Below are 14,544 nucleotides of genomic sequence, written 5' to 3'. Positions count from 1 at the left end.
CTGTGCCACACCATGTGTGATATTTTTAAATTTAATGTCTCATTAAATTTAAAATAATATGAATTGCTCATTGACTTCTTTGTTTCAATTCCTCCTGGACAATTAATGTCAAAACAATTCCTAGTTTCCTTATTGACAAGAATTGCAGCTGAGAAAGCGAATTGGGGAGTTTGCAGAGCTGAGTTGGTGAGTAAAGCAAAGCAGTAATGTGTTGGAGGGTTCTTTCATTTTAAAAAATACTTAGTTGCTAAGAAAATACCCTGAGAGCCAACTAAAATTAAACTGAGAAAAAAAATAGATTTCTGTAGTTAAATTGCATGGTTAAGTGTCAAGGATCTCAGGAGACCTTGGATCAGGTAAATATTTGTGTTTGATAAGAATGGAAACTGATGTCCTGCAGTTGCTCAGTATATAAATACACAGAGTGTCTCACAGCAGATAAAGCAGATTAGACTGAGAGGGTAGGAGCTCTTGTGCTCCTAAAGTCTTGGAAAACACAGGTTTGTTTCCAGCCAGGAATGGGAGCTTTCAGGGGAGCTAAATCCTTTGAGTTTTCTCATCTCTTTGGACAGCAACAGTCTTACTGCAGAATACATAAGACATTTGCTAATAACCAACCAGAAAAAAGCTTTCCAGGTGGGAAAAAGGTAGTTTTAAACCCAAATACTATATTATTCCAAATATAAAGACTGGACCAGGTATTTAGCTGCACTGAAAATAATTTCAGAACCACTGGGCAAGTCTTTCAGCTCACAGACAATATTCTTGTCGAGTTCCCTTCACCAACACCAGTAGGTGACTGGTACTGTAAAGGTCTCTAACAAATGTATTAATATTGACCTGAACAGATCACTCACAAGGGATCCTGCCAGCCCATGTATGTTTTCAGCACACGGGTGTGAAGAAATGAAAACAGAATGAACATGATCAGTAAAATCTTTTATTGTGCTTCACTCTGCCCTTCCAAAAGAATTGTTTTATTACACTACTTTCTACAGAGCCAAAAAAAAAAAGGCCAACAGGAAAGGGCAGCATACAGAAATGTGATTTCCAGGGAGAGACCAGCCCTCTGAAAGAATCCCTGTGGATCCACAGAGTAATGGAGCAGCACCTTCCAAGTTGTCCTTCAGCAGTTCCACTGGGATGTTTTTCAGCCTGAGGGCCACTAACACCCAGGGGATTCAGAGTTCACAGATGCTGGTGGCAGTCATGAGGCTCTGGGACCTGGAATCTTTTGAACAGATTCCCATCTGACAAAATAAGGCTCAATAATCATGCAAGGCTTTGAAGCGGCTATTAAGTTTATATAGGAAAAGGCTAATGGGATTATATTCCTGTTCCAAAAGGTAAAGGATTTGCTTGTTCTCAAGTTTAATTCATGCTGGTCATTTTGTTAAGAAAGTTTCAGCTCTGAAGTCCCACGCCCTGCTTACTTTACCTGGCTAGCTCCTGATTTTGGGTAGTGACTGGGTAACACCCTGTGGCCTAGAGAGAGGGGATTATATTGGATAATGGGGGTAGGCAGCATCACCTCACCCCTCACCATCCCCTCAGATGATCCGGGGTCAGCTCGCCTGGCTGGAGCATGATGCTGACAACACCACGATCGTGAGCTTGATCCCTTCTAGGGGCCATTCACTTAAGGAGTTAAGACTTCATGATCCCTGTGGGTCCCTTCCAATTCAGAATATTCTGTGATCCCCTCAGTGCCCTCCATCCCCTCAGACCAGCAGCTTCCACCCTCGGCGCCGGCGGGCGGGCCGGGCCGGGCCGGGCCGGGCAGGGCAGGAAGGGGCGGGCGCCGGCGGCGGTAGTCGGTGCTCGGTTCCCGGGTCGCGGTGTTCTCTTCCCGGTGCTCGGTGCTCGGTTCCCGGTGCTCGGTGCTCGGCCGGGCGGGCAGCAGGTCGGGGCGGACCGGGCGGGCGGCAGAGGAGCTGTGCGGGGGCAGCGCCGCGGGCTGAGGGACGAGCGGGCGGGACCGTCCCCTCAGGCCGCTCCGTTCCTCTGGCCGCTGCTCCCCTCCCCTCAGCCGGGCCAGGAGCGCCGCTTTCCGTCAATGAGTGCAGTGTGGGATCAGCAGAGACCTCAGATGTGAAGGACTTGGGGTAAAAATGAACGCGGGCAGCTGTGGCGATGTGCGCCCTCACAGCTTCCCCAGCTCAGCTGGTGCCTTCACGCTCCTCAGTTTCCTCTTCGCGGCTTTGCTTCACTGTGAGGACATCGCTTCTCAGCCGCTGCTGTGCAAACCTTATGATAACTGAATTAAACACGCTCACTTTTCCAACTGCTTAAGCTTTGAGTTTCTCCATATCCCTGTCCCCTCCGGTTCTGATCCCTGTGGCCTATCCATATCGCGTTTATGTGTTTTTGCACTGAGACAGAACTGAATTAGTGGCATTTTGTGTTCATACCTGATATCTACAGATTAAAAGCAGAGGCCGTGGTGCTCCCAGCACCTCTGGAGCCATGTGCAGGTCCCAAAAAATCTCTTTTGCCCAAATGTTTCCACAGTCACAGCGTTGTGTGCAATGTGTAACCACAGCTGGGCTGCGCTGTCCCCACTGTGCCTTACACGGAGCTCTTTGGCCAGCCCTGTCTGAATAATTACCTACAACCGCTTCTCTGAAGTTAATGAGATGCCTCATTAACTTTGGGGAGGTGTGGAGATGATGATTTGGTCACAGTTTAGGACAAACTCGATGCCACCCTGTCTCTATTTGCTGCAGAGAACATATGTATTGTACAGCTTTAGATCCCCAGAGGAACGATCTTTCTGCTTTCCAAGCAGGATTGTATGAGCTGCTGTATAAAATACACCATCTCTCAAGAAAACAAAGGGCTTTGTGTGAAAAATGAGAGCTGGAAGTGATCAAAAATTCTCTTTCAAGTGCCAGTTCAGATTATGGCAGTGCTGTTGATTGCTGAACTGCATTGTTCAAGGCAGGGATGGGAATTCCAGTGCCATGAGATTTAAAAACTTTTGGAATAAAAAACTTCTGGAATACGTTTCTAACTCTCACTGCTCTCATCTTGGATTTGTGGCAAAACCTCTTGGCTCACATTTTATTTAGTAAATCATACATTGCCCTTTTCTTTTTACGCTGTATGTCTGAAAAATCCCAAATCCCAGTTTTTCCTACATGTTTATAAGGAAAAAGATACCTGTGTGGAGGGATTTATATGGATCTGAGCATCTTCAGAGCAAAGTCTTTCAGAAACTTTCTCTGGGTATTTTAGCTGCTCAGCACTCTGAGTTATTTGTTGCATGCCAGGAGCCACCATGGTGTTGCTCCATTATTGCTCCATATTTCTTGTTATTAGGAAATTAGGTTAAACAGTTGTACTGCTCATGGATCTTTTTTAGTTGCTTCACTTTTCATATGAGCCCAAGTTAAGAAATCAATAAATCTATCAGGGAAGAGAGTTTTATTTTCAGTGCTGTCTCCCATAATGTGTCTAGAGGTGAGCAGACATGACAAATAGTTGTAAAATTGTTGAAACTTTAGTGTTATATTATTTCTAGGAAAATTGGTCTGGCAGTTTCAATGTTTAGGATTTCAGAGTGAGAAAGGACAGATACCTTTCCTAAAGGACCATGACAGGTGGCGTGCAGATAATAAAATTTCTTTTAAAAGAGCAGCTCCTGTTGCAGTTCTTTCTTTTAGAGCTCTAAATCCATAAATGGTGTCTGCATCCCCTGTGAATTTCTTGTAGTGTCATGTGCTTCTAATTCCTATTTAGCCAGGGTGTGGAAGAAAGGAAACATTTTAACTTGAACTATAAAATGAAGTGAGTGATTTGGGCCCCTTAGAAACTGATTTGATCTTAAGGAAATTAAGAATAAAATACTCAAGGAAGTAGAAATGCCAGGTGATGGCAGTGAGCCCTGGAGCAGGTTGTTACCCAGGTTGAATTTAAAATGAGCTGTTGTCACCTCTGCCCAAGGTCTCAGTTTGCTGCTGGCACCATCAGGGGAGAAGCTGGAAGCCCTTCAGTTGGAAGTGTGCACAGCTACACTCTAAAAAATAATATCTTGGCCCAGCTCAAGGTCCGTGCGGTGCAGGGATCTTATTTTTAGGGAAAGAGCAGTGGCAGGTTGTATAGAGGAGGAATATTACAAGCAAGCACAGCAATGACCTGGGACACATCAAAGTGCTCAGAGGCTGCAGCTGGACTCAACTTTCCTAATGCTGTCAGCAAAACCAACAGGAGCAATTTGGGCTGAGGATGAGAGGAAAATTATTTCCCAGGCAGCTGTACTGGTCCCTGTAGCAGGTGCAGAGCTTTTATTTTCATGTTATTTTTGCAGTAAATGTGGGACTGATAGGCCTGAATGGAACCCAGTCCTTTTGCTTCCCAAAGGGAACTTGTCCTTTTGCAGGCTGAAATATTTATTGTCAGCTAATTTCGTGCAAAACACTTGAGAATTGGTGAACTGTTCATCTGTGTCCTGTTTCTGAGTCTTGTTTGCTCACAGCAGTGTGTTGGGGGTGATAGACAAGCTGGACCTGGTCAGACTTGACTTATTCCAGCAGCAAGTGTGGCAGTAAAAACAAATTTGTCTCTTCACTTCCTGGTTTCCAACTGTTTGCTGTTGGGTTAATTTTTCGTGCTGCTTTTTCCTCCTTGAGCTTGCAGGTGGAGATGGCTGCGGAGGAGAGGCAGCAAGGCCGGGCTGTGGAGCAGCAGAAAGAGGCTGAGCACGGGGAGAGGGAGCCGTGCGTGCTCCTGGGCCGGCGGCTGGGCGAGCCCGCGAGGTTCGCGTACGCCGCGCTCTGTGGGATTTCCCTGGCCTGGCTGTTCCCTGAGAACGAGCAAAGGTACAACTGCAGCCAGGGCTGGTGGGGTTTGGGTGGTGGCTCAGCCAGAGCTGGTATCAGACTCTGTGCGGGGTCTTCTGAAGTTGGGGGAGTGGACGGTCATTTCTCTCTTGCACCTGTAAGACTTTTAAAATTCAGCACAAAGCACATCCATTAACACTGCGGACATCAAAGCGTGTTCTGAGGCAAGGTCTAGCCCCATTCAGATTGTTTCCTTGTTTATTTAGCCAGTTTGTTTAGCAATTCACCTTCTGCTGACTCCTGATGCTTTGATTTTTGTCTGAACCAATATTTGAAGCCGAGGGCTGCTCAAAGTTCCAAAAATACCTGGAGCCTTGAAATACCCACGTGTGAAGCCTTAACTGCTTCTGTTGCCTTACAGCTCCTTCAGGACAGAATTCATCAAGCGCTTTGTGAAGTGGCTGGATCTGCCTGATGCTGTCCTACCTGCCATGACAGCCTTTGCTGATGGCTTAGGAGGTGAGGGCACAGAATCTTTCACTGAAATTTTGCTGAAGGATCCCATCTTGAAAGAAAATCCACTTCTCATTACCCAAGTAAGTCCATGTGCTCCCCTCACCCTTGTTTGCTTTGCAAAAGTGGTTTGTCATATCTGTCTGTTTGAAGCTGAGGTGCTGTTTGTGCAGTCAGGGAAATAAAGTCAATATTTTTCATAGGTATTTGTTTATAAGCAGCTGTGGGGGGATTGACAGTCTATCCATAAAGAGCTTTATGGAAATGCTGAACATGTATAGCATGGGTCACTGTCTGCTGAGTTGTGTCTTTGATGGTTTCACTCTACAGAACAGAGAACTAACAAAGTTTTTACTTTGGTTTACTGCAGTGGTCTCCATTCATACACATGTTGTACAGATTTTAGTGACATCCTGAACACAGTAAACCTCATTTTCGCTTGTTTAAAGGCCCCTTCACTATATATGTATCACAAACCACCCCCACACACATGCTCCAAGGAGCACAATTTCCAAAGTCTTTTTCCCAGAGCACACTTTGACCAGAAGGAAATTATTGTGACTTTATTTTCTTTCACTGAGGAAGTGAAGCTGGGACTGCTCCGTAATGTTTTGCTGTAAAAGCTGATGGAAAGATAAAAGAGGTGAAGCATTTTGGCAGCATTTGCTTCTGCTGGGGAAGATCTCTCCTCATCCAACCTCATGTTATGCCATGCAGTGTGAGGAGAGCATTAGGCTGCTGCTGGTGCCACACAGAACGTGGGCACTGTCACCCTGTGTGGTGTCACCCTGTGCCAGACACCCTGCATGCAGCCCATGCTCTGGTATTGATTGATTAGGGGCTATCACACACTCACCTTGAGCAATGGCCTGGCAGAACAGCAGATGTGAGAACTCGGCTGTGTTAGGGGAGATAAGAGAGCAGTGAACTTCTCTGGTCATCACGACCAGCTCCCATTTCCTCAGCCACATTTTCCTGTCTCCTGTCAGCCCGTGAAATGCATCAGAGGATCTGCTCCTGGTCCAAATGTTCCAGTGGCCAAAATCCCATAACAGTACAAGGACAGCAACAGAGATCTTAATTAATAATTTAGAGCAGATCTTCTAGATAAAGATAAATGTGTCTCTTCGGATGCTGTTTTCTCAAATTCAATACATCCACACTCCTTCTTTCTGCCCTGAGGTGCTTCCTGTGTCATTTCCCTCATTCTCTCTGCCTCAGGATGGATTCTCTGCACTGAGGCAGGTTTTCCTACATTGCTGCAGAATTTGTTAAGGCTGAAATTTGGCTTGTGCTTGCTCTGAGTTTATGCTGCATGAGGGCTCCATGTGCTTGTACAAAAGTAGTTCTGGATCAGCAGAGGCACACGGGATTTTGCTCTGACCCAGGAAACTGCTGGATTTGGGTGGGATACAGAAACCATAGACAACTTTGATCAGTTGAAAGCAAAGATGAGGAATAGCTATCAGTCTGATGCCACAGCAGCAATCCCTTACACAGTCATCTGCATGAGGGCAAAGTGATTGATTTAGTCTGAGGAGCGGCAGAATGAAAGACTTCAGTGAAACAAGGCAGCAGAGGTGTGTCTGGAAAAAAATGTGTGTGTGGAAAACATCAGCCATAAACTGAGATCAGCTTTTTCCTTCTTACCTGGAAATAAACAAGCTACGGGACAAAGCTTTTTGATCTTTTCAATTATTGATCTTTTGCTTTATGGTGCTTGTGCTTCTTTGTATTCAGCCTCTGCTGACGCGGTATTTACTGTTTATTAAATATCTGCTTTAATTGCTCAGCGTGCTCCGTGGCAGGGCCTTGCTGCCACTAATGCTGCATTTTTGAAGGCTCTTCATCTCAAAGGAGCTGAAGGGATGATCCATGAAGTCAGGAGATTAGATGTGAGCTCACCATTGATTCAATGAACATCTGAGGATTATGGATTGTTATCTTTGTGTTCATTGCAGATGACTAATGCAGGCAGATGATGGTAACTGAATCCTTTAAAGACAGTAGTCATAGCAGGCTGTGGGTGTGGTATGGGAAGGCAGTGCAATAAAAGAGGTGTAGAAGTGGTGATAGGTGATAAAACGTTGAAAATTCTTATTATGAATATGTTTTTTGCTCTCAGCATACTTAGCATGCCCATTTCCAGTGGTTTTCTACCCACATTCACAGCAATGTGGATTTAGGACTCTCTGTTGTTAAGGAAATGGGTTTTGAACTTGCATCAACTCAGAAAAAGCTGGCAAAGACTGAATAAAGATTCCCTTCTTTTGTAAGGCTTCTCAGTCGTATGGGTGGTTGTCTTGTCATAGAGTTTTCATGGAGATTCAAAACACTGACTTCAAAATAAGGCTGCAATGTAACAACTGCTGCTTAGGGAGGAAAACAAACCAGTTGTGAACTAATCTAATCTCTGCTGGTTGGATTCCAGCTGCCTGCATGTGCAGTGTGTGCACAGCCTAAACTGCAGCCTAAATTTGAGAGTGATAACTGGCACAGGTGCCATAAAAACAGTTGTTCCAGTTTATCACCTGATTACCTACGTGCATCCCTGACCTTCTGAAAGGCACGTGTGTACGTGCTGGGGCCAGATTTATTTGGGGTGGTTTGATACGAGGTGCCACAGGTGATACTGGGCAGACAGGAGGGGACCTGAGTCACAGCCCCAGCTCCCTGAGCCTCTCTCAGGGAGAGTTTATTGTCCACAAACCCACTTCCAGAGGCTGCTTACGTCAATCTGTGGAAAATTGTGACAGCATGGTCACAAGCTTCACCTTATTCTAGGCCCAAGGCCCTTTGCTTGGTCAGCTTTTTCCTCGAGGCTTGCAGCCCTGCACCTTCTGCTGGGCTTTGACACCTCTGTGCCAGCTCTTCCCCCAAAAATGCACCCAGAGGAGAGGGGATGGTGCCCACATCACTGGGCACTCCCAGTACTCAGGCTTTGGGAAACCAGTTACACCCCTCCCTCTGGACTGGTGCCTCTAATTCCCACATCCCACCAGTCTGCAGTCTGTCCCTTTTGTGGTTGGTTCAGGATGGTTTGTTCTGCATTCTGCACTTCTCGTGTGTAGGACTGTCAGATTAGAGAAGTTTTTACGATACAAGCTGTGCTTGGGAGCTTACAGGACTAATAATCATAAACTCTTTGGCAGCCTCCTACATCTTTGGCTGCATTTTTTGTGTTCCCAGAGGGCTGAAAGGATTCCCTGTAAAATTCAGCTGTGCTGTATTTGTGTGTAGGAGAGGGAAGCAGCTCAACTGACCTGGTGCTTAATGTAGTCACATAAAGAGCTTAGAACTTGTCCAGTGGCAATAAAAGAGGAGAACACAGTTGTAAAAACACTGACCTCTTTTTCATGGATTTATCCATAGAAACCATCTATAGAATTGATTTGTTTTTCTGTTCTTTTATGGTAAAGAGCCAACACAGAAGTCAAGTCCCTCAGTCTTGTCAGGCCATAAATTCTGAGTTTTTTAACTCACTTAATCCAAAAGAACTTCGTGCCAGTTCAGCCTTACTGCCTAGAGCTATGAATTCCCAGAATCCCAAAGCAAACAGGGGCCTTAGAGGAACATTCAGAGCTGTTAGTGATGTTGCATATATCAGTACATATGACTGTAGGGAGCAGAAGGCATTAGCGTGGGAGCATTAGAGCCCTGTTCCTCCAAACTTGGAAGTCTGCTGTAAGATCAGGATCATAACAAAATAACAAAAAATGTGGGATGCCTCAGCATATACCAAGCATTATCTGTGTCTGTCCAGCCCTTTGTACTGGCCTTTGGAGAATTTTGGGCTGGTTTTGCTCTGTGCTGCCTCACTGAATTGTAACTTTCTGCTTCCCACTTATGAACTGAGCTGCTGCAGTAATTCAATCAGCCTGATGGATTTTATACCTTCATTTTGATCCCTCCAAACCTACATCATCAGTTTTAAATTGAATATTCTTTTTTTTTTCTTTTTAGGACCTTTTATCCTTCTCTCTTCAAGATGGTGAGTTTACTTGGCATTTGTTCTTTGTAAAGATAATATATTTGAGTTTACATCTGATACTTTAAAGTGCTCAAAAAGGCACTATCCTATTTCATCTCAGTTTCCTCTCTGGCAAAAGCTGCACAATCTTTCCCTGCATCGCCTTCAGGAAAAACAACTCTTCTATTAGGAATGGTTAATAATACCCACTGAAAATTGAACAGCTCTTCACCTCCTTACCCTCACACACTGTGCATCAGCAAGCAGATGTAAGTGCTGGTGGAGTGGGGTGGTTTTTCTCCAGTGTTTCCAGGGAAGCAGGTGACCTCTTCCATTAGAAAGGCAGTAAAGCTGTTATGAAAATCTCAGCCTAAAATATTTTCTGCTGGTTGTCTAAAAAAGAAAAAAAACAAAATCATGGTATAAATTCCAGTGTGTCCTGTGAAGCCCATTGTAAATAAATGTGTTTTTTCTCATATTACACATAAAACAATTCTCTGGCTTGCAATCCATTACATGGATTAGTCTGATAAATTTAATTAAATAAAGACTGTCTGCTGAACAGAATGTTCATTTCTAAAAGCCTGGATTCTATGACTACTTGCATCTTTTAAATCTCCGTGCTTTAACATGTTCTCACAGGAAAGAACTCACTGGTTGCTGATTAGCCTGTTGCACTGCAGAACAAAACACGTTTTGTTCTTGCTTTATTTTTAATGGAAAATTGACAAGTCAGTTATTGCAAAACCGCTTATTCTGTGAAGCTGGGATTTAAGAGAAATATCTTTCCAAGCCTCTCTGCCTTCCCACCAGGCTGGTGAGGAAGGAGCCCAGCAGTGTCAGCAGACACAAAAAAAAGAAGGAGGCTCCTTACACCTGCATGGACTTGCAGGATGTGCCACATTTCGGGAAGGAGTAAACATAAATCCTGTCCTCATTTCTCAACTAAGCAGAAACCTGATCAAGAGGGTCATTAAAGGCCACGGAATTAGCTTGGTATCTTGGTAATGATGGTAATAAATAAACAATCTTGATAAATTGCCTAATGCCATATTTGATCTACGTGCAACAGGTATCAGACATTCTTTGTAATTGGGTCTTGCTGATATCTTCACTGACCCTGAGAAAAGCAATTGTGAGAATTGTGACCCTGAGAATTGCAATTTTTCATCCCAGAGTGCACCAAGAACCCTGTATAAAAGCCAAACATCAGGAAGCAGTAGGTGCTGCTGAAACACATTTTAAAAAGCATAAAAAAGCAAGAGTTGGCACAAATAATTTAAAATCTATTACATTTAAGATGTCTTTTCTTCGAGAACACCTGCTGACAAAACTAGGAGGAATCAGTTCTGTTGCCTGATGTTGTCTGAGCACACTGTCCACTCCTGCATCTCCAGCAGGGAGTGTAAAAGCTACCATTTATCCGTGGTGCTGCTGGGGGAGCTGCTGTGTAGCTTTACATTCCTGAGTACCTCTTGTTGCCACCAAAGAAGAAGATAAAGCTTTTGCCTGGAGGTGCATTTTTACAATCTCCCTGGACTGCTGCAGTCGAGGTGGGCTGTGCCCAGTTACCCACACAGACATGTTTGATATTCCCAGTTAGCAGTGGTCCTGCAGCAGCTTTTCTCTGTTGAAAAGTTGCCACCAGTCCTTGACCACAGAGGATGGAGACCAAAGGCTCTGAGATCCTTTTCCTGCCACAGAGGCATTACCTGGTGTGGTGGCTCTGTCTGCAGGGAAGAAGGATTTTCCATTTGTCAGTCTCCTCATGTTCCTGGAAGAAAAAGAGGGCCTGGGGAAAGGAGCTGCTGTGTGACACATTCCTTGGGTACTCTGCTCCTTAACTAAACTGTGTGGTCAGACTGATTTCCCGGGCTTTTCTCTCTTCAAGGATCCTATGATGCTCGAGCCAGGGTGTTGATCTGCCGTGTCAGCTGGCTGCTGAGAATTCCCTTGGAAGATCTGGAAGTCCTGGAGGAATCTCTGCTTGAGAGCCTGAAGGAACAAAAAGAGGAAGAGTCAGAGTAAGAACATTTGGGTTGATATGGGATCAAAAAACGCTGCCAGAGCTCAAAAACTTAGCAAGTAATTACTTGTGCCTAAGTCCAGTCTCTGATTATTCCCCACATGGCTCTTACTGTAATCATTTATGGCTTGATTAGGGTTGCGGAGCCCTCATAGCACTGACAAGCAGAAAAGCTCAGCATTCTTAAAATCAGAGCTGAGACCTGGCCTTGCACACTGGTAAAGGCTGTTCTGCACTGAGCTGCCCCCTTCCCTCTTTCCAGTTGCCTCTCAGAGACTGTAGATTTTGCAGAAATACATCACAAAGATCTTGTTGTCTCCTGGCCCAATATCCTTCAGATAGAGCTGCTTCTTGCAGAAAGAAGTTCCTACAGATAATCAGGATTAGATCCTCAGATGTTCATTGTGTCTGGATCTGTCTTTAAGCATCTTTAAGGGACAGCTGGATAACTCCTATTGAAGGGAGATTTCTGAGGGCAACAGGCTGAATCTTCAGATACGTATAGACCTGCCTTATAATTCTATGTTATTAACATAGAACCTATAAGAAATGTAGTATCTTTATATTCCTCTCATCAGGCAGGAATTGTGTGACAGTTTAACGGTATTTAAGGCAGTAAACCTGTCCATAGTGGACTTTCAAGGGAAATATTTTCATCTGTCAACTCAGCAAATGGGTTCTGAGATTACCCTGAACGTTAATGAAGGTTTTAATTGACACCCTTGCCATGGTTCAGCCCAGGTATTACCGTGGGGTCCAGCATGTGATGGGGAGCTTCCAGTAACAGCTGTATGTAAATAATGCTTAACTTTATAGCACACTGTAAAAAAGGGAAAGTCAGAATAATATCAAAGATCGTGGACTGCTAAACATTTGGTGTGCAGGAGCAAGGGTTGGTATTAATTGGTTGGGGACTGTTTTGCTGTAGGTTGTGGAAATAAACTCGGTGCTGGGCCTTTAAGCTGTGTCTGATAACAGCAAAAGAACAGTGTGGATTCCAAACCCTGCTGCCAGCCCAGTGGTGTTCCTGTGTCTGCTGTGGAGAGAGACAGGGATTCCTGTCTTGTCCTTTGCCCAAATTGCAGCCATGGGAGTAAAGGTATATTGGATTCAAAAGAAAAAGAAAAATCCTTACGGTGGGAGGAGCCCAAGACTGCAGTGCAAACTCATTGCTGTGCCAAAACAAGGCTGGGATTTGTGGGGAATCAATGACCTTTTCTTTAGTTTGAAGTCAGGAATCAATGGGGAAAGGATGCAAAATATAAACCTGTCACCACCTTGACCTCACAGATTTTGGGGCTGGGAACATCATCCTGTGCTTGGGATGCTGCCAGCTTTGACCAGCAAGATGTTTTGGAGCAGAAATATCCAACCAGGGGTTTGGCAGCTCCTGCACAGATGTTTTTATTGATATTTTTTAACAGGAGGTTTTGCTCCTACCTTTGCTGCTGTGGATATGTTGGATTGAGACCCAGAAACTACAAGATTAAATGTACAGTCCTCTAAAAAATAATGCTTCAACCACTTAAATCCATTTTAGTTGCACCAAGTGTGCTCTGAGCTGCAGGTGACACCTTTCTTTTGTACACAGTTCTGTAAGAAACTGGAAAACATCACAACATTTGCTTGCTAATGTGTGCTCCTGCCACTTTTCTATATTGGAAAATGACCTGAAATTCCCCATAACAATCTCTCTGAACACAATTTGTGGTTCAGGCAAGAAGCTGCACATCTGAGCTCAGTGAGGGTAGAGAAATACCAGGAGCAGCAGTTAATTACCAGAGTGGATAAAAGCAGGCTGGTAATCCAGTGATAATGGTAATGGAGGAGCCATTAGGAAGCAGCTGCTGGCAGCTCCAGGAGGGAAGCAGTGACAGGCAAAACTTCTCCTTTTATTTACTGCAGGATTTAGCTGCCACTCTCTTTCTCCCCACAGAACTCAAACTGCTCATTATTCCCACTGATTCCAGGTTAGACATTTTCCAGCTCTCTTGTCATTATTCTCAGCCTGAGACACAGTGCAGTGAGTGTAAAAGCTGATGAACCTCTTGTAGAACAGAAAATGCTGGGTATTGCCAGCTTAGGTATGAACAGCCTGGCTGGTGTAAAGAACTCCAGGAGGAATTTTATCCAAAGCCAAGCATTCAGACTGGTGACTAAGCACAAAGTAGAGCATTTTGAAAGGATGAGAGGAAATGGCCTCAAGCTGCACCAGAGGGAGGTTCAGGTTAAATCAGGAGGAAGTTCTTCATGGAAAGGGCTGCCAGGCATTGTAAGGGGCTTCCCATGGAGGTGGTGGAGTCCCCATCCCTGGAGATGTCCAAGGAACAACTGCAGGTAGCACTCAGTGCTCTGGGCTGGGTGACAAGGTGGGGATCGGACACAGTTTGGACTTGATGGCCCTGGAGATCTTTTCCAACCTCAGTGATTCCATGGTTTTCTGATAGCCAACCCTGCTTTGCCCATGGGGCTATAGAAGTGGCTGTGGCTGTGCAGAAATTGGAGGGGTGTTGCTCTCTGCAGCTGCAGGAGGTAATGAGCAATGGTTTTTTGGAGAGTCTCTGTGGAGACAGAGGCTCCGTGACGTGCAGGTCCGTGGGAGTTCTGCCAGTGAGAGCAGTGACTCAGGGATTTCACCCACTGAGCTCCGTTCTCCTCCTGCTGCGCCTCACAAAGCTGCATATTGTTTGGGACTCGTGTAAAACTGTCTTAATCAAAATTACAGTGTGCTTAGGGGGTTCCAGGAAGGATTAAGCAATTATATGGATAACGAAAATCCAAAATTAGGCTAGGATTAACAGGGAAAATATCCAAGTTTGGAAGCAAGATAAATTGTCACGTCTCAAGGCCTGGATTTACTGCTGTATAAACAGGCCAGAGGGAACCTTCCTCTGGAAATAACTTATTGCAGTATCCTCTGTTTCTTCCACTTTCCTCTGAAATTGAAGCACTTCTTGTAAGACAGAATGCAACGACACTGGAGAGAAGTCAAAAGTAGTGGCTAATAAGTGGGATTTGTTCCTTTTAGGTTTATTTACCTTTTTCTGGTAAGCTTGTTAAAATACAGCTTAAATGCACACTGATGACTCTGTTTAATTCCTATTCTATTATTGTGTTGTGATGTGCAATTAGAAAGCAGCTCAAAGTAAACACTGCTATTGGAAAACAGTTTAATTGCATCTCTGTTTGTTAGCACAAATTACTCCTATTCCCTTTTATTTCAAACAATTTTCCCTGTTTCTTCTTAGCTTTCT

At 44.6% G+C, this 14,544-nt stretch overlaps 1 protein-coding gene across 1 annotated transcript in view; it reads left to right on the top strand.

Moving 5' to 3' along the window:
• Positions 1-1,967: 1,967 nt before the first annotated feature.
• Positions 1,968-14,544, top strand: part of TMCO4 (transmembrane and coiled-coil domains 4) — a 37,450-nt gene continuing 24,873 nt past the window's right edge. The window contains exons 1-5 of the mRNA XM_063417159.1: positions 1,968-2,105; positions 4,639-4,820; positions 5,203-5,377; positions 9,258-9,285; positions 11,156-11,288. Of these exons, the coding sequence (XP_063273229.1) occupies positions 4,645-4,820; positions 5,203-5,377; positions 9,258-9,285; positions 11,156-11,288 (512 nt within the window). The 5' untranslated portion in view covers positions 1,968-2,105; positions 4,639-4,644. The remainder of the gene's footprint in view (positions 2,106-4,638; positions 4,821-5,202; positions 5,378-9,257; positions 9,286-11,155; positions 11,289-14,544) is intronic.

The sequence above is a fragment of the Prinia subflava genome, chromosome 21 (assembly GCF_021018805.1).
Source record: "Prinia subflava isolate CZ2003 ecotype Zambia chromosome 21, Cam_Psub_1.2, whole genome shotgun sequence".
NCBI lineage: Eukaryota > Metazoa > Chordata > Aves > Passeriformes > Cisticolidae > Prinia > Prinia subflava.
Note: the sequence above shows the minus strand (reverse complement) of the source record. Positions and strands in the feature narration are given on the sequence as shown.